The following is a 25,533-nucleotide window of genomic DNA, read 5'->3' on the forward strand; positions in this document are numbered from 1 at the left end:
AGGTTGAGGTTGAGGTAAGAACCCCAAAGGGGTAAAGGATGTTTTAATCACCCAAGGAAACTCTGGCTGGCACAGCCCGACGGTCGATCCAGAAGGACACCCATGATAGCATCACCATCAGAGTGGCTGGAAAATAGGTCTGCAGCAGGAAGAAGAAGATGTGGCGTCTCAGTGTGAAGTTGATGTACAGCCGATTGTACCAGCCTGCAAACACAGTGAGAGAAGAGTTAGATGACCAGCTTTGATATTTTTTGTGACCTATCAAAAATAGGGACCATGAGCAAAGTAATATTAAATGTAAACATTTTTATTTCAAATGTACCCTTCCTCTGATTATAATCCCTCAGCTATTAAGGCAGAAAGTGAGTGCCTTGGTTCAGGCAACCAACCTTGCTTCGCAACCTCCGTTCTTTTTCGATGAGGAATAAAAATAGAAAATATATTTTCTATTGAGCTCGATTACGTGTCTATCGCAATTTATATTTTTATATTGATATACCGTATTTTCCGGACTATAAGGTGCACTTAAAATCCTTTTTTCCCCTCAAAACTCGACAGTGCGCCTTATAACCCAGTGCGCCTAATGTACGGAATAATTCTGGTTTTGCTTACTGACCTCGAAGCAATTTTATTTGGTACATGGTGTAATGATGAGTGTGACCAGTAGATGGCAGTCAAACATAAGAGATATGTGTAGACTGCAATATGATGAGGGATGATGTTCAAAACCGGTTCTCCTGATTGTTCGATAAGAAAAGAACCGATTCCATGGATTCGAATCCCTTTTTGTGAACCGGTTCCCGTTATCGAAGCCACTTATTTACAACGCACATGGCAGCACTATATGCTCACGGGGGGCGTGCCTTTAGCGTCCTCTCTCACCTGAAACCTTCACCATTTAACGTCCGCATGCTGTCCTTAGTCACGTCCGCTTTTCCTCCATATAAACAGCGTGCCGGCCCAGTCATATAATATTTACGGCTTTTGGAACTCAGTGCACACACAACAACCTATCTGGATTCTATAAGGAATCGGTTCGATAAGAGGATTCGATAATGGCATCAAACTCGATAATTTCTTCACGAACATCATCCCTAAATATGATGGCAATATGACTCAAGTAAACCACACCAACATATTATATGTTCCATTGAAAATATAGAACATTACACACGGCGCTCAAAAATCTATCAAAATGTTTTTGGACGACTTTGGTAAGCTATGAAGCCGCACCGCTTGATGGATTGTACTGTGCTTCAACATACCAGTATTATTATGGTGTGTGTATAAGGTAAGACACATTATCTGGCGTTTTGTTTCGCAATATTACGCAAAACAACTTTTCTTACCTTCTGGTACCCGCTGAGCTGTATTTAGGATGTGCATAAATCCTGAAAAATTGCGCGCCTCCGACACCGTAGTCCATAAGCTTCTTATTTTTCTCTATCTCCTTTTTATGGGACATTCATCCTCCGCTGTTGCAATTTCTAATATAAAGTAGTGTAAAGTTCTTACTAGAGATGTCCGATAATATCGGCAGATAAATGCTTTAAAATGTAATATCTGAAATTATCGGTATCGGTTTCAACCTCCCGATTTTCCCAGGAGACTCCCGAATTTCAGTGCCCCTCCCGAAAATCTCCCGGGGCAACCATTCTCCCGATTTCCACCCTAACAACATTATTGGGGGTGTGCCTTAAAGGCACTGCCTTTAGCGTCCTCTACAACCTGTCGTCACGTCCGCTTTTCATCCATACAAACAGTGTGCCGGCCGAGTCACATAATATATGCGGCTTTTACACATACACAAGTGAATGCAAGGCATACTTGGTCAACAGCCATACAGGTCACACTGAGGGTGGCCGTATAAACAACTTTAACACTGTTACAAATATGCGCCACACTCTGAACCCACACCAAACAAGAATGACAAACACATTTCGGGAGAACATCCGCACCGTAACACAACATAAACACAACAGAACAAATACCCAGAACACCTTGCAGCACTAACTCTTCCGGGACGCTACAATATACACCCCCGCTACCACCAAACCCCGCCCACCTCAACCAGTTCTTACTTATATCTGTCCGTAAACTCGGCATGAAAGCGCTAAAACATACCGGTGTAGTGAGTTTACATTATTTACCCACGGAACTTGAGTTATTAGAGAGTTCTGGTCGGACAGTTTTTCAGGGGACACATTTCCGGCGTTATTGTTGTTTCCGGATGAGGAGATGCTGCTCTGTTATTGATTGAAGTAAAGTCTGAATGTCATTGAAACAGCTTAAAGATGATCTGTAAAACATAATCTATGCAACATTTTGAACAAAGAACCACCATTACATGTTATGTAGACCACAAGGAAGTGTTTTACATTTATAAAAAAATAATAATAATATGACTCCTTTAATGCGCCCTATAATCCGGTGCAATTTATATATGAAAAAAGATCGAAAATAGACCATTCATCGGCAGTGTCCTATGGTTCCGGAAAATACGGCAATTTATTATGTAATGCCATTTTTCCGTTTTTCTGCTTGTGACATTGGTGACCTACCTGTGCTGCTGTAGAAGGCCAAGCGAGATGTGGTGTGAAACTTCTGGATGAGGAACTGTGACAAGGAAATGCGATCATCGGTACTCAGTGACTCATCACCACTTTTCCAGTATAGCATCAGGTCTTCGTCCGTGTATGCGTCTGTGAAACACAATACATGTCCTCACACAGTGTTTGGAATAAGAATGGATGCCATAAACATAAGAGGCTGTGGTTGACAACATGTTTTTTTTTAAATAACAGCCGATATTCTTAAAATATTAATAAATAATTGGGCGCTGTGGTTCAGATGGTAGAGCGGTCGCCCAGAAATTTAAGATGAACCGAAAACAATCTAAGTTTGGTTAATTGAAGACACATACTATATGTGCACACACCCTGCTACTGTCTCGTTCCCTAAGTCAGCCTCCTGACTAGTCTGAGCAAGATAAGCGGAATGGAAGGATGGAGGTAGGGACGAATAGATCATTCAAATTCAACTCACAGCTCTCTAACTCCAGTGAACAAGTCTGAGAATCCAGAGGGAAGCGACTGAAGTCCATGTTACAAGCTGCTGTGACCGTCACTCTGAGAACAGACACAACAATCATCAAATTGCATACATTTGTCTGATTGATTGATTGATTGAAACTTTTATTAGTAGATTGCACAGTACAAAACATATTCCGTACAATTGACCACTAAATGGTAACACCCGAATACGTTTTTCAGTTTGTTTAAAGGCCTACTGAAATGATTTTTTTTTATTTAAACGGGGATAGCAGATCCATTCTATGTGTCAAACTTGATCATTTCGCGATATTGCCATATTTTTGCTGAAAGGATTTAGTAGAGAACAACAACGATAAAGATCGCAACTTTTGGTATCTGATAAAAAAAAGCCTTGTCCCTACCGGAAGTAGCGTGACGTAGTCAGTTGAAAGGCTCCTCACATTTTCCTATTGTTTTCAATTCAGCTAGAGCGATTCGGACCGAGAAAGCGACGATTACCCCATTAATTTGAGCAAGGATGAAAGATTCGTGGATGAGGAACATTAGAGTGAAGGACTAGAATGCAGTGCAAGACATCTTTTTTCGCTCTGACCGTAACTTAGGTACAAGCTGGCTCATTGGATTCCACACTCTCTCCTTTTTCTATTGTGGATCACGGATTTGTATTTTAAACCACCTCGGATACTATATTCTCTTGAAAATGAGAGTCGAGAACGCGAAATGGACATTCACAGTGACTTTTATCTCCACGACAATACATCGACGAAACACTTTAGCTACGGAGCTAACGTGATAGCATCGTGCTTAACTGCATATAGAAACAAAATAAATAAACCCCTGACTGGAAGGATAGACAGAAGATCAACAATACTATTAAACCAGGGACATGTAAATACACGGTTAATGCTTTCCAGCCTGGCGAAGGTTAACAATGCTGTTGCTAACGACGCCATTGGAGCTAACTTAGCAACCGGACCTCACAGAGCTATGCTAAAAACATTAGCTGTCCACCTACGCCAGCCAGCCCTCATCTGCTCATCAACACCCATGCTCACCTGCGTTCCAGCGATCGACGGTGCGACGAAGGACTTCACCCGATCACAGATGCGGTCGGCGAGACGGAGGAAGTTAAGGTGAGTTCGCCGGCTAGCGCGTCTGCTATCCATCTCTGTCCTCCTGGCTGTGTTGCTGTAGTCCGCCGCTAATACACAGATCCCACCTACAACTTTCTTCTTTGCAGTCTCCATTGTTCATTAAACAAATTGCAAAAGATTCACCAACACAGATGTCCAGAATACTGTGGAATTTTGAAATGAAAACAGAGCTTTTTTGTATTGTATTCAACGGGGTACCAATACTTCTATCAACCGTTTACGTCACGCGCATACGTCATCATATCTAGACGTTTTCAACCGGAAGTGTGGCGGGAAATTTAAAATTGCACTTTATAAGTTAACCCGGCCGTATTGGCATGTGTTGCAATGTTAAGATTTCATCATTGACATATAAACTATCAGACTGCGTGGTCGGTAGTAGTGGGTTTCAGTAGGCCTTTAAGTCGGGTTCCACGTAAATCAATTCATGGTAAATAAAGTCAACCATGTATTATTGAAAGGAAAAACAATGTAACAACAGCAAGAGATATCTTCGGACCTGACACTCCCCAATCATCATCTGTATTGATGTTCTATCATCTATAACTGGGGCCACAAACTCGTTTTGATTGAGGGCCAAATCGCAATTGGCAAATTGGCATCGCAAATATGGCTGCCCTCGGAAGGCCACAGGAAAACAGTGAATATACCGTATTTTTCGGATTATAAATCGCTCCAGAGTATAAATCGCACCGGCCGAAAATGCATAATAAAAACATATATAAGTCGCACTAGAGTATAAGTTGCATTTTTTGGGGAAATTTATTTGATAAAACCCAACACCAAGAATAGACATTTGAAAGGCAATTTAAAATGAATAAAGAATAGTGAACAACAGGCTGAATAAGTGTACGTTATATGAGGCATAAATAACCAACTGAGAACGTGCCTGGTATGTTAACGTAACATATTATGGTAAGAGTCATTCAAATAACTATAACATATAGAACATGCTATACGTTTACCAAACAATCTGTCACTCCTAATCGCTAAATCCCATGAAATCTTTTTCCTCTGCATCACTTCTAAATAATATTATTTGATATTTTACGGTAATGTGTTAATAATTTCACACATAAATCGCTCCAGAGTATAAATCGCACCCCCGGCCAAACTATGAAAAAAACTGCGATTTATAATCCGAAAAATACGTTATACGAATATAATAGTTGTAGGAATCTTTTTCTCATTACTATATTTATTTCAAACAGATTAATGGATACCTTGCTTTGCTAGTTGCAAGATCAGATACAATTTTAACCTGAACAACATACCGTATTTTTGTACTATAAGGCGCACTTAAAATCTTTTAATTTTCTCAAAAATCGACAGTGCCCCTGATAACCCGATACGCCTAATGTACGGCATGATTCTGGTTGTGCTTACCGACCTCGAAGCAATTTTATTTGGTACATAGTGTAATGATACGTGTGACCAGTAGATGGCAGTCATACATAAGAGATACGTGTAAACTGCAAGATGACGCCAAAACTTTAAATGTTCCATTGAGAATATAGAACATTACACACGGCGCTCAAAAATCTGTCAAAATGTTTTTAGTACGACTTCGGTGAGCTGTGAAGCCGCACCGCTTGTTGGATTGTCGGAGCATTAAACATACGAGTATTATTATGGTGCGTGTATAAGGACCGCAAAATGGCACTTATTAGCAAACATAATACGCAAAACCAACTTTTCTCACCTTCTGGTACCTGCTGATGTATATTTGGGATCTGCATAAGTCCTGAAAATGTGCGCGCGTCCGCCATTGTAGTCTGTGCTTCTTTTTTCTTGCTTATGTGGCATTCGTCTTCTGCTGTTGCCATTTCTAATATAAAGTAGCATAAAGTTCTTACTTATATCTGTCAAAACGGGGGGGGGGGGGTGTTTGCAACTTACTGCGAGGTTTGTTCTCCCAGGACGCAAACGGACTATTCCGGACAGGACTTGAAGGTAGGAACATATTTATTAATTAATAAATCCTACACAGGACTATAGTCAGGAACTAAAACAAAAGGAAAGCGTGCCGATTGCAGAAGAGGCTAAGGGACATAAAACTTAAAGCAGGAAACATATGCTAACACTTAGCCTGAACTATGGACATGAAACAAAAACTCGCTAACTGTGGCATGAACAAACAAAACTTACTTGGCAGGGCATGAAGCAAACAATCGCATGACACAAGCAATGATGCCAGCCGACTAACTGGCAAAGACAGGCTTAAATAATAGTCTCTTGATTAGAGCAAGTGCGTGTCCCGAACACATAAGGCAGGTGAAACTAATAAGTCGCCATGGTAACTAAACAAACAAGGGAGCGCAAACAGGAACTAAAAGAGTCCAAAACTAACAAAAAATAACAAAAAACATGATCCAGACCACAGATCATGACAATATCTGTCAGTAGATTAGCTATCAAAACGTTAAAAAACTGTAGTGGGTTTTACATAATTCACCCACAAAACTTTAGTTATTAGAGGGTTCCGGTCGGACTGTTTTTCACGGTACACATTTCCGTCGTCGATGTTGCATTAGCCACGGATGAGGAGATGCTGCTCCGTTATTGATTTAAATAAAGTCTGAATGTCATTTAAACAGTTTGCTCCATCTTTTGACACTTCTTCCACTCCCGTCCTTGCACGCTATACAGCTACAACAAAGATGACGGGGAGAAGACGCTGTCGACGGTGAGCCACGTAAATAAGACCGCCCACAAAACGGCGCATCCTGAAGAGATGCTCAGAAAGCTACTTGAAAATGGTCTGTAAATCATAATTTATGCAACATTTTGACCAAAGAACCACCATCACATGTTATGTGGACCACAAGATAGTGTTTTACATTTAGAAAAAAATCATAATATGGCCCCTTTAATGTGCCTTATAATCCGGTGCGCCTTTTTTATGAAAATAGACCTGAATAGACCCGCTCATTGGCAGTGCGCCTTTCAATCCGGTGCGCCCTATGGTCCGAAAAATACGGTATGCAATTGGATGCAGTACATTTTTCTGTCAAAATTGAAAGAAAAATGCATGCATTTCGTCATAAAGTGCCTAATCATATTGGCTGGATGCGGAGGACTCGTAAAATGACATGGCGGGCCATTTTAAATGATGTGGCGGGCCAGATTTGGCCCCCAGGCCTTGAGTTTGACACCTGTGAGCTATAATGATGCTTTATCATATATTTCATTTGCATTTCACTTGTGCCATCATGCTCAACATAAAGTATATCAACATGTCCCATTGATACACACCTGAGACTGTAAAGGACGTGTCCATCGGGAAAGACGCGCAGCATGATGTTGTCTGTGGTGGTGTCGTGGATAAAGGACCTCTTCGAGTGGACAAAGAAGACGTCCGGGACCCAGATCTTTTTTACAAGGCGACCGTCAAATGTCATGCTCTTGTTGGAACTGCCGGTAAATGACAGGCGCTCATCTTTCCAATAATGTCTCAGGTACAGAGTCATGGTAAAATCCTGTTGGAAGACCATGATAAAGATATTATCACAATTTTAAAATAGTTGTGGTGAACAGTGTTAGATTAAAAATAGCAATGCAAATCATTTCGGAAAGCTGAAACAATCTGATCATGTCATTCTGAAGCGAGGAAAAGAGAAAACGACTTCAGTTTATTATTCTCTGCACTTACTTCATCCACAATTGTTGACAGATTGTGATATTGCTGTAATGGCAGTTTGTGATGGAGCTGGTGTCTGGCCAGGAGAACAAGCCGAAGGCGTTTGGAGGACAGCAGCACTCTGCTTTCAAAATACTTTTTCCTGTCGGTGGGCCCCATTCATCAATAAGTTCCTAACTTTTCCTCTTATCTTTCTTCCTAAGTGATTTCCTAAGAAGAGTCCATTCAAATTCATGACGTGTTCTTAAACGACCAAATTGTTCCCGCCTGCTGTTCTTAAGTTGCTGAATGCCAAATGGTTAGCGCGTGCGTGTCTATCATAATTTGCATATAAACACGCCCTTATTTCCCCAATATGCATATGTATCAATCAATCAATCAATGTTTATTTGTATAGCCCTAAATCACGAGTGTCTCGAAGGGCTGCACAAGCCACAACGACATCCTCGGCTCATATCCCACATCAGGGCAAGGAAAAACTCAACCCAATGGGACAATGAGAAACCTTGGAGGGGACCGCAGATGTGGGGACCCCCCCCCCCCGGGCGACCAGATGCAATGGACGTCGAGTGGATCTAGCATAATATTGTGAGAGTCCAGTCCATAGTGGATCTAACATAATAGTGAGAGTCCAATCCATAGTGAGACCAGCAGGAGACCATCCCGACCGGAGACAGGTCAGCAGCGCAGAGACGTCCCCAACCGATGCACAGGCGAGCGGTCCACCCCGGGTCCCGACTTTGGACAGCCAGCGCTTCATCCGTGGCCACCGAACCTGTGCCCCCCCTCCACGAAGACATGTAAACACCCTTACTTCTGTAATTTGCATAGGTAAACGCCCTTAATTCCCCATAAAAGGGCACAATTCCGGTGGAAAAGCCGAACATCAAACACACGGAGAAAACACAAACAGATTACAGAAGAGAAATTCGTATTATCCCGCGGGGGAAATACATAATGCAGGCATGTGATTTGACCACAATGAAAAAGACTGAAAACATTTCCGGGGGTCTGGGGGACGAAGGCCCCCAGCCAGGTCCAGGCAACGCCCCCCGAAGCTCCTGGTTTTTCACCAATTTAACATGCTAAAATTAACAAAGACAGCACCATTTGAAGAAAATATTTGAGTGTTCAAAGACATGAAAACATCATTAATAGAACATACATAACCCAATTATCCTAATGAATCACTTTACATGGTTCAGTCCCAACAGTATTTAGTCACTAATATTTACATCTTGCGTTCATTTCACATCCACAGGTGTCACATTGATCAGTGTTATTATCTACAGTTTATTTACAGTATTACCACATTACTTCAGTTCACTTCACACATTAGCTTTCTCGGAGAGCCCAGCCCTAACATGAGCTTTCCTTGCAAATTTATTTAACAAAATACCAAATGTAAACATTTCATTCTTTTCGCCAAAATAGGATATAAATTTATGAAAATAATTAAACATGTTTAGTATTGTTTACTCATATTTCAAAATAGGAAATAATAATAATGTGAGGACACTGACATATTGCATGAAACAAGTGTGAAAATATTTACCTTCAAGATTGTTACACCACTGACAATAGTTTCAAGAGACTACATAAGAACTTAATATTACAAAATAGTATTATATGCAAATGTATTTCAAATAAATTGTTAACTGGAATCAATAATGCGACTCTTTGAATTTCTGTAATTTCATAATATATTTTCACGTGGCTTTTTATTTTCAAAAAAACCCATTTATATTTCGCAAAGCAATAATTGGTTAATATTTAAAACAAGCATGCGTATTTCGCAAGCAAATATTTTTTTTAGCTTACCTCATTATTAACAACCCTGTCTGCAACTGAAGTGGGTTGTTTGGGTGGATCTTTCCTCTCCATGTCTACGGCAGTTGTCGATGTAAACAAAGGATGAAGTCCGTAAGGTTTGCTCACTTTCGGTTGACATCCAAATGTACCAGCTAGTGAAAAGTTTGTTTTCCTTGCTTCAAGTTGTTTCATTTGTTTTTGGCGTTTCGCATGTACTTCCAAAGCCTTGAAACCTCGTGATCCATAGTCAATATTATCATGACACCACGTGCACAAAACATTTCCGGGACGATCGATTTTCCGAATAAAATCACCGAAGAAAGTCATAACTTCCCAACAGTATCAGTGATTTCCCTTTCCATCTAGTCCCATCGAAACTTATTTTTGACATGTTTATCAATTTCGTTTACTCGTAAAGCGTCCTTTCTCTCGAGAACCGACATCGTTTACATATGGAAAATGGCGGTAATAACCATTATGAATGATGACGTTATTAACGTCATCATTCATAACAGATGTCCTGATTGGTCACAAGGAACATATCGACCAATCAGCTACGGCGTAATATAAACTACGTCTCGAATCTTGATTTAGGGTCGGAAAAAAAAACGGAAAAACGGTAGATCATTTTTTTTTTCCCCCGGGATTAAAAAAGACGGAATTCCGACTTTAGACGGAAAAATCACATGCCTGATAATGTCAAAACGTAAGTTTAAGAAAGGGGGGACTGCTCTTGGTAGCCTAAAGCGTTCAAATAAATATTCGTCACTTCGGGCAAATAGGTCTACATGGTGGTGAAATATGCGCTCCCTCCCCAGGGCACCATCTGCGGCATCTTGCAGTAGCAGCAAAAGCATTGCCATTGTGTGAGTTGAGTCTTTTGAAGAGTCACCAATCACTAAATCAATTGATGATTGTGTAAGTGTGTGTGTGTGTGTGCGCATGTGTGTGTACCAAATACTGTGTGCAAATATATATACACACAAATATATATTTTGAAATGTCTATATATTGCTCATTTTGCTAAACGTCTGTCTGTCTTATCTATATCTATCTATCTATCTATCTATCTATCTATCTATCTATCTATCTATCTATCTATCTATCTATCTATCTATCTATCTATCTATCTATCTATCTATCTATCTATCTATCTATCTATCTATCTATCTATCTATCTATCTATCTATCTATCTATCTATCTATCTGTCTATCTATCTATGATAATAATTCAACATTAGACAATAGAAGTAAGGGAACTTGTCATGCTTAAGAACAAATAGGCCACCCCAAGAGTGCTCTGGAGCAGTGGTCCACAACCACCGGGCCGCGGCACGGTACCAGTCCGTGGATCGATTGGTACCGGGCCGCACAAGAAATTGAAAAAACAAAACAAAAAAAAAACCTTTATTTTTTATTAAATCAACATAAAAAACACAAGATACACTTACAATTAGTGCACCAACCCAAAAAAACTCCCTCCCCCATTTACACTCATTCACACAAAAGGGTTGTTTCTTTCTGTTATTAATTTTTCCGGTTCCTACATTATATATCAATATAGATCAATACAGTCTGCAGGGATACAGTCCGTAAGCACACATGATTGTATTTTTTTATGACAAAAAAATAAAAATAAAAATAAAAATAATACCATACCCCCCCCCGGTCCGTGGGACAAATTTTCAAGCGTTGACCGGTTCGCAGTTACAAAAAGGTTGGGGACCACTGCTCTGGAGCACTCATAGATTTTTTTACCTACGAACAAATCCCAGCTAAGAAAACATTGGTGAGTACAAAAATCTCCTTAAAAACTTCGTAAGTGGGCCTAAGAACAAAATTTGTCCTTAAGAACGGTTGCTGAATGCGGCCCAATGTGCATGCATGAACTCTTCCGCTGTTTCCCCCTCACATGTCCGGACAAGCTATCTTCCCCCGTGTAACGCTTACGAGGGTGCACACTCTAAGCCTACACGTCACCAACAAACTCATGCCTACAGCTGCTCTGACCTCTACATTTACATGATTACATGCTAAGCGTGACCGCCATTCTAAAAAATGTCATGCCATCGTTCACTTGAATAATTAAGCGCCCTGACTCATCCTTTTGAAGCCCTTAGGCAAGAAGTGGCCACTAGGTGGCTGAATAACTATAACTTGGACTCGGAATACACACTGAGACATGCTTTTTGTTATTACGAACTGGACCAATTGTCACAACATTCCACAGCCAAAGTCAAGACAATTGTGTTTCTATGACGCCGATTGACACATAAAGCAGGTTTAGTCTCCTCATACAAAGAAGAAACCACAACAATAACCTGAAAATAATTAGGGATAAGAAGAAACATACACAGCTTTGTATAGTATATATGCAAAAAGAGACCTTGTTGGTGGTTGTTTAAAGCAGGGGTGTCAAACTCATTTTAGCTCAGGGGCCGCATGGAGGAAAATCTGTGCACACGCGGGCCGGACTATTAAAATCATGCCATTAAAGGCCTACTGAAACCCACTACTACCGACCACGCAGTCTGATAGTTTATATATCAATGATGAAATCTTAACATTGCAACACATGCCAATACGGCCGGGTTAACTTATAAAGTGCAATTTTAAATTTCCCGCCACACTCCAAAACCCTCAAATCTAAACTCCAAACATCTCAGAACAAGCTAGTCAGGTTACTTCTAGACCTCCACCCCAGATCCCACCTCACTCCCACCCACTTCTCTAAAGTGGGCTGGCTCAAGGTGGAGGACAGAGTTAAACAACTTGCACTGAGCCTAGTCTATAAAATCCGCTGCACCTCCCTGATACCGAAGTACATGTCAAACTACTTCCTTAACGTAAATGACCGCCATAACCACAACACCAGGGGGTGCTCCACTAACCACGTTAAACCCAGATTCCGAACTAACAAAGGTCTTAACTCATTCTCTTTCTATGCCACATCAATGTGGAATGCGCTCCCAACAGGTATAAAAGAAAGGGCATCTCTATCTTCCTTCAAAACCGCAATAAAAGTTCACCTCCAGGCAGCTACAACCCTAAACTAACACCCTCCCCGGATTGCTAATAATCGAATGTAAACAATCAAATGCAGATACTTTTTCTTTTTCTTATGCCTTCTGATCTTTCTCTCTCTCTCTCTCTCTATGTCCACTACTTGATGTCCATATCCCCCCCCCCCCCTCCACACCCCTGATTGTAAATAATGTAAATAATTCAATGTGATTATCTTATGTGATGACTGTATTATGATGATAGTATATATGATAGTATATATCTGTATCATGAATCAATTTAAGTGGACCCCGACTTAAACAAGTTGAAAAACTTATTCGGGTGTTACCATTTAGTGGTCAATTGTACGGAATATGTACTTCACTGTGCAACCTACTAATAAAAGTCTCAATCAATCAATCAATCAATCAATCACTTCCGGTTAAAAAACGTTTTATTATGCTGACGTATGCGTGTGACGTCACAAGGACAAGGGAAGTATTCGGAGCCCGTAGAAAAAGCTCTGTTTTCATTTCATAATTCCACAGTATTCTAGACATCTGTGTTGGTGAATCTTTTGCAATTTGTTTAATGAACAATGGAGGCTGCAAAGAAGAACGTTGTAGGTGGGATCGGTGTAGCAACACAACAAGGACTAGCAGACGCCTAGCCGATGCTAGCCGCCAAACCCACGGATGAAGTCCTTCGTCGCGCCGTCGATCGCTGGAACGCAGGTGAGCACGGCTGTTGAGGAGCAGATGAGGGCTGGCTGGCGTAGGTGGAGCGCTAATGTTTTTATCATAGCTCTGTGAGGTCCGGTTGCTAAGTTAGCCTTAGCGTCGTTAGCAACAGCATTGTTAAGCTTTACCAGGCTGGAAAGCATTAACCGTGTAGTTACATGTCCATGGTTTAATAGTATTGTTGATCTTCTGTCTATCCTTCCAGTCAGGGATTTATGTATTTTGTTTCTATCTGCATTTGAGAACGATGCTATCACGTTAGCTCAGTAGCTAAGTGTGTCACAGATGTATTGTCGTGGGGATAAAAGTCACTGTGAATGTCCATTTCGCGTGCTCGACTCTCATTTTCAAGAGGATATAGTATCCGAGGTGGTTTAAAATACAAATCCGTGATCCACAATAGAAAAAGGAGAGAGTGTGGAATCCAATGAGCCAGCTTGTACCTAAGTTACGGTCAGAGCGAAAAAAGATACGTCCTGCACTGCCTCTAGTTCTTCACTCTAATGTTCCTCATCCACGAATCTTTCATCCTCGCTCAAATTAATGGGGTAATCGTTGCTTTGTCGCTCTGAATCTCTCTCGCTCCATTGTAAACAAAGGAAAATTGTGAGGAATATTACCTCCTGTGACGTCACGCTACTACCGGTACAGGCATGGCTTTTTTTATCAGCGAGCAAAAGTTGCGAACTTTATCGTCAATTTTCTCTACTAAATCCTTTCAGCAAAAATATGGCAATATCGCGAAATGATCAAGTATGACACATAGAATGGATCTGCTATCCCCGTTTAAATAAAAAAAATTCATTTCAGTAGGCCTTTAAAACTAAAAAAATAAAGACAACTTCAGATTGTTTTCTTTGTCTTACTTTGACCAAAAATAGAACAAACACATTCTGAAAATATTACAATAAAAGTATAGGAAAAAATACTGGCAGCGGTAAAGTTTAGATCCATGTTGAAAAGAAGAAAGTGAATGAATGTTTATAACTGAATACATTTACATATGCATTAAAATTTGTTTTCTTTTGTATTATTATTTTTTTAATGACTTAAGTGACATTTATGACAACCTTTTTTCAAAACACAATATAGAATGTGAGATATAACAGGATAATGCATACATTTATCATTTGTTTTCAAAACGCTTACAAAAAAGTGGGACCCCAAAAATTTACTGTAGGACGCCATTTTTATGACTTGATGGGGTCCATTGGACCCCATTTGGAAAGTTCCTAGCGCCAACACTGATGGAGTATCGGTGCGTGCAAAACAGCAGCAGGCGGATGTGGCCTGCGGGCCGCTTCAAATACTAATCAAATATCATCCCGGGGTCCATAGATCATTCATCCGCGGGTCTTGACTTTGACACCTATGTATTAAAGTCTTTACAGGTAATTACTCATTGCAGGGTGTTGTATTGCTATGTATACAGTATGTATACAGTGGAATTTACGAACTTATTTTGGTTCTTGAACGGGTTCGTAAATAGAAAAGTTTGTATACGGAAGCAAATTTTTCCACAAGAAAAAAATGTAAACATGAATAATGGGTTGGACCCTGGATTAAAGTCCATATTTTAGTGAAGGTTTGGACACTTGGACACACTTTGTTTTTTTTCATCACTTCCCTCTCAACAGGAAAAAACGCTAGGAAAAAGGCTCCGTTTTGCTACTGGGGTTTTGGATAATTTTGAGGGTTTTTTGACCACTGATTGTGATCACAACCACTGGAGAGCCAGCTGGCATCTCTGAACTGCTCTTGGTCCGGTGAGAGACACATATTTTCTGAAATAAGGCAAATTGGAACAGAAGCTACACTGAGATTGTATACGGCGAGAGTTTGAAGCTGTTTTAAAGTGTTTCTGACAGCCCAAGAGTGATTTCTGTTGATGGGTTGACACCTCCAGTTGACATCTGAACAGCGCAAGGTACAGATTTGTTGAAAAATACATGTTAAAAGTGCCGTAGGTCGCTAAAGAGGCAACTGTTGTTAACGAGCTGCGTCAAGCTGCGAAAGAGACAACTGTCTCTAACGAGCTGCTACAAGCTGCTATAGTGGCAACTGCCGTCGGCGAGCAGTTCCGATGTCAAAAGCTAAAAAAAAACTCAAATCCCAAAACCTTTGGTGTCATCTGGATTAAATGAGTCTCTGGATACAGGACACGAAGGGAAGCAAGACTTGATGTTACAAAAAAATAGATGAATTGAGAGAAGAGAGCACACCAGGAAGAGCAAGATTAGAACACAGAGGAGGCCTGGAAAGCGCGAGACTAGAACACAAAGAAGATCTGAGAAGTCTGCGGGAAAATACAGAAAGTCTGTAAACGCGAAAAGGGAAATTCAGGATCTCAAAGAGATGGTGGTGAATCTCTTAAAAGAGCAAACAGAAATGTGTCAAGAGCAAAACAGAAATGCATCAAGAGGTGAAGATTCTCCGAGAGGAAAATATTGAAGTGAAACAAGACAACATCATTCCGAGGAATTTCATAGACGAAATGGATCAGGGTAAACGAATTTATGATATCATCTTGACCGGACACCGAATTAAACCAAGACCCTACAAGGAAGTTGTGGATATTAGAGGGGAACCAGATGAAACAGCAAGTGGTCAACTTTCTCTCTCAATCAAAGAATATTGAAATTGACATTAATACCATCGAAACATTCATCTCACTGAATTGAAAAAAACACCACCACCACTCAGGTCATTCTCGTGAAACGTGCGAACAGGTAATCCAACATGGCACTGCTGAAACAGGGAAAGAAGTTGAAAAGTACACATGTGTACATGAATGAGCACCTCACCAAACGTAGTGCTGAAATCGCCAAGAAAGCATGTGACTTGAGAAAGCAGATACAAATTCAGGGAACTTGGAGAGACAACTGTAAAATCAAGCTGAATGGAGGTCCAGAAGCAAGAGCACTAGTTGTCAAAAACATCAAGGATTGTGGACAAATATTAAAGTTGACACTTCTTTGAAAAAGACGATGATAATGGAGTCTGAGGGAAAACAAACACCTACATTCAACACCAACACTACTTATGTTCCAAGCGACCACTGAACAAGAAGCCCCGGATTCAGGTGCGCATCCACCTACACTTCTAGAGATGATTGAAACAACATCAAATATTGTTGAACAAAAAAAATATGGAGCTGAAAAACTTTTGCAACAAAGACCATACCAGCCAGAATTTTGGAGAATGACATAGATCCAAATACAACTTTTTTCAAGTAGCATCAGTAGCAATTGTTTTTATTATACAGACAAACAATATAATAGCAACGTTAAATGTGATAACACATTTTCAACTATTAATTTCAACAGCAGAAGCTTGTACGCAAATTACAATTACTTTAAGCACTTTTTAAACAATTCAACAAACCCTTTAAAGTGATCGATATCACACATACCGTACATGGATTGATGATAAAAAAAGGAATAGATTTTGATCTGCTATGATATAAACTAAATGACATCAATACAACCAACAAGAACGGAGAAAGAGTAGCGGTTGTGACGAACAACCTGAACCTGTGGTAAAAACATGTCATTTGCTATTGATAATATATTCGAATGCATAACAATTGAAAGATGTCATACAAAAGCAAAAACATAATCAGTTGTATATATACATCACCTAAGGCAAGTATTGAAACGTTTGAGGACTGAATCAAGGCAAATTTGACTGAAATCGGTCAAAAAGTAATTTTCTTATGTGGTGACTTTAATATTGACCCTTTAGAACCCTAATAAGCAAAAGTCCATTGACTTCAATGATACAATGTATAGCATCACTTTATATCCAAAAACCACAAAACCAAGTCGAATCAAAGGACATTGTGCCACGCTTTTTGATAATCTTTTCTTCCTGATGTGGGATCTGAGCCGAGGATGTCGTTGTGGCTTGTGCAGCCCTTTGAGACACTCGTGATTTAGGGCTATATAAGTAAACATTGATTGATTGATTCTTCCTGGGGCGGCGTAACAGCAAATATTTGAGAAGCACTGTATTAGACAAATATGTCCTATGATGGTCTTGAAGCATCTTTGTTTATTAGCTACTGTATGCATCTTTGTCATTAAGTTTTTTCCACCAACAGCCTCCGCGAGCACACATTTATACCAAGGTGGGTGAAGTGTCATGCCCAAGGACACAACAGCAGTGACTTCGATGGGAGAAGCTGGATCCGTACCAGGAACTCTCAAGTTTCTGGATGAGCAACCTTTATGACAGTTAATGATGAGACGTTTGCTTACCATATCAACTTCAGAGATGCTGTCCAAGCTCTCCACCTGAACATCAACACCAACGGGAATGGCAGGACCTTAAAAAAAGACACATTCAATGACTTTTAATAAGAGTACTTGATGCTGCTGAGCAAAATGTCATCTGTATGCTACCTTTAAAGATAACTGTTGTCAGATACTTTACATAATGGATGAAATCACAAAGTATTAAAATGTTTAATTGTTAAGCGAGAGTGATTTTTCAGTTGACTGAACGTTTAGAATGTCCAAGATTAGTTGATCAGGAATTTTGAATGCTAACATGTAAGCTTGTGACTATTATGAAACTAAACACTAAAACACTGATGGAGTATTGGTTCGGTTGTGGCCTGCGGGCCGGTTCTAATACTAATCAAATATCATCCATAGATCCATAGATAATTCATTCTGACTTTGACACATAGGTGTTAGAGCAGGGGTGTCAAACGTACGGCCCGCCAACAGGTTTTACCCGGCCCGTGTGATGAGTTTGCCAAGTATTAAAATGAGCTGCATTTTTTTGGAATGAAAGAAACTGCTGTTCTAAATATGTCCACTAGATGTCACAATAGCAATTCTGTTAGGACTGGCAAGAGGTACAAAGTTAAGCGTGGCTGCGGCTCCTCTCCCTCGACCCAAATGAAACTTAAAACCTGCCGTTTTATGTCTTCTGCTTCGAACACTCGTTATTTGGCACCCTTACTTCTCAATAATGTCTCTGACAAAAGCGAGAAAACTTAACCCTTTCGAATAGTTTTTTCCTCCGTTTCTTACGGTTTGTTGAGTTAGCGCTGGATTTATACGTGGACATGACAAAGGAGGTATTTGATTCCTCGAAGAGTTTACATGTCGTGTTTTTTGTTCAATCCCAGAAAGACTGTGACGTAAAGTTTAATCCTGGCTTTGTAGATAAACTGAAACGAAGTCTAAACTCATTGTGTTTTTGAAACTGCACCAATTTCCTCAGAATTTTCAACGAAACTTGAAGTGTTTTGTCCAGAGTACAGATGTCCGATAATATCGGACTGACGATATTATCGGCCGATAAATGCTTTAAAATGTAATATCGGAAATTATCGGCATCGGTTTCAAAATTATCGGTATCAAAAAATTAAATGTATGACATTTTAAAACGCCGCTGTGTACACGGACATAGGGAGAAGTACAGAGCGCCAATTAACCTTAAAGGCACTGCCTTTGCGTGCCGGCCCAGTCACATAATATCTACAGCTTTTCACACACACAAGTGAATGCATGCATATTTGGTCAACAGCCATACAGCTCACACTGAGGGTGCCCGTATAAACAACTTTAACACTGTTAAAAATATACGCCAAACTGTGAACCCACACCAAACAAGAATGACAAACACATTTCGGGAGAACATCCGCACCGTAACACAACATAAACACAACAGAACAAATACCCATAACTCCTTGCAGCACTAACTTTTCTGGGACGCTACAATATACACCCCCTGCTACCCCCCCCCCACCTAAACCCCGCCCACCTCAACCTCCTCATGCTCTCTCAGGGAGAACATGTCCCAAATTCCAAGCTGCTGTTTTGAGGCATGTTAAAAATAATAATGTACTTTGTGACTTCAATAATAAATATGGCAGTGCCATGTTGGCATTTTTTCCATAACTTGAGTTGATTTATTTTGGAAAACCTTGTTACATTGTTTAATGCATCAGGCGGGGCATCACAAAAAATTAGGGATAATAATGTGTTAATTCCACGACTGTATACATCGGTATCGGTTGATAACGGAATCGGTAATTAAGAGTTGGACAATATCGGAATATCGGATATCGGCAAAAAAGCCATTATCGGACATCTCTAGTCCAGAGGATTATTTGTGAATTGTACGTTTTCATAATGTGCTTGTTCTATTTTTGGCCAAAGTAACAAAGAAAACAACCTGGAGTTGTCTTTATTTTTAAGTTATCATGCCATGATTTTACCATTCTGGCCCACTTGGGAATAGATTTTCCTCCATGCGGCCCCTGAGCTAAATCGAGTTTGACACCCCTGTGTTAGAGGATGATCATCAGTACAAAAACCAAGCAGATTTCATTCATGAAAACGTGTCACCCTACACTTAAATGTATCCATACTACAAAAACCACATATGTATATTTTCATGAAAAATATCCATAACTGACATAAGGTCAGGCGAACACAACCACTTCTGTTGCGTTCACAGGTGAACACACCACCTTCCCTTGCCTGGAGATGGACTTAAAACAACTTTCGGAAAGCTTCCTGTTTTGTCTCACTTGTTCCTCAGTGGTGTTAAATGTGCTTGGCAGAGTAACAGCTGTGTGAGGGTGGAACAGATTGGTGCCAGTGCAAATCTAAACGGTAAGCAGTAAGGACGCCTGCCAGCTTAATCTGCTCAGCATTGCTGGGCGCTATTCCATACAACTACATGTTACATACACTATCAATGCACCATCAATTCAATGCAACATCAATGCAGCTAATGGAGAAGTTCCACTGTGGTCACTACTTTTATTGATATTTGATGGGTTACGGTTATCAGACACAGGTATGTTAACTTGACTTTACCGGTTTCAACATTTCACCGAGAGTGATGACAGGCATGTTACTTTGTCGCGCCAAGATAAAGTAGATTATATTTCAGCCGTTGATATGGCATTTCGACATCTGGAATGTAACATATCTTTGATCATCCACAAATAAATAAGCTGTATTTATTGATATTTTAGTGACGTCCACACACTAAAAAATGCTGGGTTATTTTGATAACCCAATTTATGAGTTGCTAGTGTTGGGTTAAGTTTTGGAGTTATTTTTATGAATAGCAATCCATTTTTGGTGTTATGAGGGTATTATTTTAAATCAATTTCTGGGATTTAAAAATGATGAACCATTTTTGGGTTGTTTTTCAACGAGCAATACATTTTTGGGTAAACAGCCTTTTTTTAATCAAAAATTAACTTTTTTCTTCAAGGGAATTTTATTATGGATTAATTGCATTAACATTATTTACAATCCCCCAACATTGAGTTAGCGTAGCTCAACGTTTGGCTTAAATAATTCAACCCAATAGTTTGGTTGGGAATGACCCAACATTAAGTTATCATAACTCAACTTTTTGGTTAAATAACGCAAAAGTCGGGTTGAAAAAATTAACCCAACATGTTGAGTTAAAAAAACTCAAATAAGGGGTTCATCCTTTTCTGAACCAGCAGTTGGGTTAAAATTGGGTTATTTCTTAACCCAACATTTTTTAGGTGTGCAGGTAAGGTATGACTAGGGATGGGTACCGTTCACATTTAAAATGACACGGTACCTTGGAATCGATACCGGTACTCAACAATACCAGTTTTTGGTACTTCTGTGTGTGTCAATAAATATTAATTGTTTTTGCAACATTTAAAAATGAGCTGATTATGATAACTGCTGTCAAGTTGTTATATCTTGTTTTGTTACACATTTCTGAGTCTTTTCAAATATAATGTTAAGATGCACTTACCCAGCAGGCACAAGGCATTGATACAATGTTGATTATAAATATATGTTTTTCAAAACTGACTTCTAAACAACGTTCCAAAATAATTGTATTTGTAAATTGAGACAACGTTGTTGGAGGAAACTCATTTTGGCCGCTTGTTCCCGTGATCTTGTCCTTTCGGTCCTAACCCAAAGCTCATGACCATAGGTGAGGATGGGAACGTAGATCGCCCGGTAAATTGAGAGCTTTGCTTTCCGGCTCAGCTCCTTCTTTATTACAACGGATCGATACAGTGTCCGCATTACTGAAGATGCCACACCGATTGCCTGTCGATCTAATGATCCACTCTTCCCCCACTCGTAAACAAGACTCCGAGGTACTTGAACTACTCCACATGGGGCGAAATCTCTTCACCAACCCGGTGATGGCACTCCACACTTTTCCGGGCGAGAACCATGGACTGGGCCTTGGAGGGGCTTATTCCCATCCCAGTCGCTTCCCACTGGGCTCCTCCTGAATCCGAGGTTCGACTATCCTGCATAGCCTCCTTTCCAGTACACCTGAATAAACCTTACCGGGAAGGCTGAAGAGTGTGATCCCACGATAGTAGGAACACACGCTCCGGTTCTCCTTCTTAAAGAGAGGAACCACCACCCCGGTCTGCCAGTCCAGAGGTACCGCCCTCGATGTTGCAGAGTCTTGTCAACCAAGAAAGCCCCACAGCATCCAGAGCCTTAAGGAACTCCAGGCGGATCTCATCCACCCCCGGGGCCTTTTTAACTACCTCGGCAACCTCATCCCCCACCACAGATTCCCCAAGCACTGCTTCCTCATAGGAAGACCTGTAGGTGGGATTGAGGAGGTCTTCGAAGTATTTACTCCACCGATCCACAACATCTGCAGTCGAGGTCAGCAGCACACCCTCCTCACCATACACGGTGTGGACAGTGCACTGCTTCCCCCTCCTGAGGCGGCGGATGGTGGTCCAGATTCGCTTCGAAGCCATCCAGAAGTCGTCCAATAGCTTCCCCGAACTCCTCCCATGTCCGAGTTTTTGCCTTCGTGACCGCCAAAGCCGCACACCGCTTGGCCTGTCGGTACCTGTCCGCTACCTCCGCAGTCCCATGAGCCAAAAGGACCCGATAGGATGCTTTCTTCAGCTTGACGGCACCGTTGAATTTTACGTGAATTGGAGCCCGGTAGGACCGGCGGGTAAAACAGTACCGGATTCGGTTCTTATCCATAAGTATGACTGAGGCACAGTTCTACAATAATAATGTCAGTTGATTGTCCAAAGTACTAGCAGTCTGGGCCTACTCTTACTATTAGTTAATATGTAGTTTTCTTTAAAATTGTGATGAAAAAGCTTTCAAACCTGATAAAAATCTAAATTGTGTTGTGCCTCCAAGGCCGTATGAACCAATCCTAGCGCTGACCTTCTGACCTACGCTAAATCTGCGGCATTGCTAAGCCATCACATTTTCTGAAAAGCACATGACAACTTGAGAATGGTAAACATGATAGCACTCAAATGATCGTACGATGGGCTTTCCCTCTCTATCTTCCTCCACTGCGGATTAACAACAAGCTTTATGTGTTATTTGGATTAAGAGCAATAATACTTCCCACATGTCAGCCACACTCAACCTATGTGTGCATCTTTTAAAGTACTGTACTCTCATGGAGCCATGTAGTACTGCCCACTACGTCAAAGTAACACACCATATGGACATACAGTGCACATGATGATCTGACAATGCTAACAATGTTGACAAAGCAACAAGCTTCTCCCTAAAACAGGCCTGTCCTAAACACATTTAGAGACCTTTAATTTACTAAAACGTGCTGTAGAACAGTGGCCCCAAAACGTTTTGATTTGGGCTAGGCTATCTGTTTGTGTATACAGTCTATGTATGTATGTATGTATGTATGTATGTATGTATGTATGTATGTATGTACAGGATATATATATATATATATATATATATATATATATATATATATATATATATATATATATATATATATATATATACACATATATACATACATACACATACATATATATATATATATATATATATATATATATATATATATATATATATATATATATACATACACATACAGTATGTGTGTGTGTGTGCGTGTGTGTGTGTGTATATTGTGAGAATGAGATATGTTTAAGTGTTCTTTTTTAATCCATAGTTGTGTTTAAAGCCGCTAGTATTTTCCTATGTACTGTGTTCTCGTGATCTTCGTGTTTTTTTATCTTATGTCCGCGAGTAAACTTTGTGTTTCACCTTGAAGGCGCTGTACTGTCCTCGTAGGGGTATAACATACTCCCTTCCTGTGGAGAAGGCCTTATCTGTTTTGAAACAACAGCTATGTTTCTTTCTGGGCAAGAGGGGCTGTTTTCGCACTGAATAAGCTGACTATTTTCGTTTGATTTTAGACCGCTTCTTGATACTGCTATTATCGCATTGTAAGGGCTGGTCTCCTAAAGTTTTAGTAAAATTTGGCCAAGTATCTCGGTGGTCCTTCTTACTCAACATATATGTCATCCAAAAGAAATTGGGAGTGACCAGTGTGTTTTATTCCCTGAGAGGAAGACTGGTCACTCCATATGTGTGTGTGTATGTAATTATATATACAGGTATATATATGTATATATATATATATATATATATATATATATATATATATATATATATATATATATATATATATATATATATATATATATATATATATATATATATATATATATATATATATATATATATATATATATATATATATATATATATATATATATATATATATATATATATATATATATATATATATATATATATATATATATATATATATGTATGTGTGGGAAAAGATCACAAGACTATTTCATCTCTACAGGCCTGTTTCATGAGGGTTTCCTCAATCATCAGGAGATTTTAATGGAAGCATTCACATACCATGTTTTATATAGGGCACAGAGCGGGTGGGTACAGGCAGGCGTAGGGGCGTGGTGATTGGCTCATGTGTTACCTAGGAAGTGTTTCCTTCTGTGACGGCATGCTGATACAATTTTGCTGCGCTTGTTGAGGGATGACAAGTCTGGACGGTATATAATAAACAGTTTCTCTTTTAAGCATAGGTTGCATCTTTTATTACCACTGTTGTAAGGTGTGCTGGATGCAAGAATTTGCCATGTTATCGAATATTCAACATTTTTGTCTTTGAGATTCCAAATGTGTTTACTGAGTTCTGTAGTGTTCCGCAAGCTTTTGCTTCTGAAAGAGGCTTTGTGATTGTTCCATTTGGTTTTGAATGCTCCCTCAGTTAATCCTACATATGTGTCGGATGTGTTAATGTCCTTGCGTGTTACCTTTGCTTGGTAAACGACTGATGGTTGTAAGCACCCCCTGTTGAGAGGGCAATCAGGTTTCTTGCTGCAGTTACAGCCTTTGTCGGTTTTGGAGTCGTTCTGCCTGGTGGTGGACGGCTCCTTTTCAATTGTTTTATTGTGGTTTGAAATGATTTGTCGTATGTTGTTCATGCAGCTGTAGCTCAATTTAATGTTGTTCTTGTTGAATACTTTTCCTTTGGGGAAGTGTTTGTTGATCAGGGTGAGGAATTTGTGGCCAATATTAGTTGAGACGTTTTTGCTGTATGGGGTGTTGTACCAGATAATGTTGTTTCGTTTTCTGCTCCTTTTTGGTTGGTTTCCTGGCGTGGGTTCGTAGGTGAGGGTGAAGTTGTATCCGCTTTCATCAAGTGCTTTTTGGTACGGGGGGTTGCTTTGTCGAATTCAGCTTTGCTAGATGACAGCATCGATAGTCTTTTATTAATACCGGTAGGTATTCTTTTCGTGGTGGTGGGTGGGTGGTTGCTGTCATGGTGCACGTATTGGAGTGTTGTGTTGGGTTTCGTGAATGGTTGGTAGCTGTTATTCCTCAGGTTGAAAGTGACGTCGAGGAAGTTGACGGTTTGCTTGTTGGCTTCAATCGAGATCCGTAGGCCGTTCTCTTTGAAGATTTGGTATATACGCTTCTTGGTATTCTCGCTGCTCCTTGGCGAGGCGCGACACACTGCCAGTCCGTCATCACGGTAAATACAAAGGTTCAGGTTGAGGCTAGCGAGCTAGGAGAGGAGGAAACTCCCAACAAGTTCGCACGTTTCTGCTCCGTCAAAACTCCCCATAGTGACGTCGAATGTTGAATTGTTCTTTTTTTGCCATGGTGTACCGTTGCGGAAGTATGGAGTTCTTTGCATGGATGATGATGTTTCTTTCATTGCCTGTGATTGAGTCGTAGTCCGAGGCAAAGTCTAGTGCTTTGGTCAGTAGGTCTTGTGTGATGGAAGGGTAAAATTCTTCG

General features: G+C 40.2%; 1 protein-coding gene across 1 annotated transcript in view; it reads right to left on the reverse strand.

The window, feature by feature from the left end:
* Window positions 1-25,533, reverse strand: part of gabrr2a (gamma-aminobutyric acid type A receptor subunit rho2a) — a 53,206-nt gene that overhangs the window by 12,659 nt on the left and 15,014 nt on the right. The window contains exons 3-7 of the mRNA XM_062041297.1: window positions 17,662-17,729; window positions 7,463-7,686; window positions 3,046-3,128; window positions 2,562-2,702; window positions 52-204 (exon numbers count right to left, since the gene is read on the reverse strand). Coding sequence (XP_061897281.1) covers window positions 52-204; window positions 2,562-2,702; window positions 3,046-3,128; window positions 7,463-7,686; window positions 17,662-17,729 — 669 coding nt within the window. The remainder of the gene's footprint in view (window positions 1-51; window positions 205-2,561; window positions 2,703-3,045; window positions 3,129-7,462; window positions 7,687-17,661; window positions 17,730-25,533) is intronic.

The sequence above is a fragment of the Entelurus aequoreus genome, linkage group LG03 (assembly GCF_033978785.1).
Source record: "Entelurus aequoreus isolate RoL-2023_Sb linkage group LG03, RoL_Eaeq_v1.1, whole genome shotgun sequence".
NCBI classification, from domain to species: Eukaryota; Metazoa; Chordata; class Actinopteri; order Syngnathiformes; family Syngnathidae; genus Entelurus; species Entelurus aequoreus.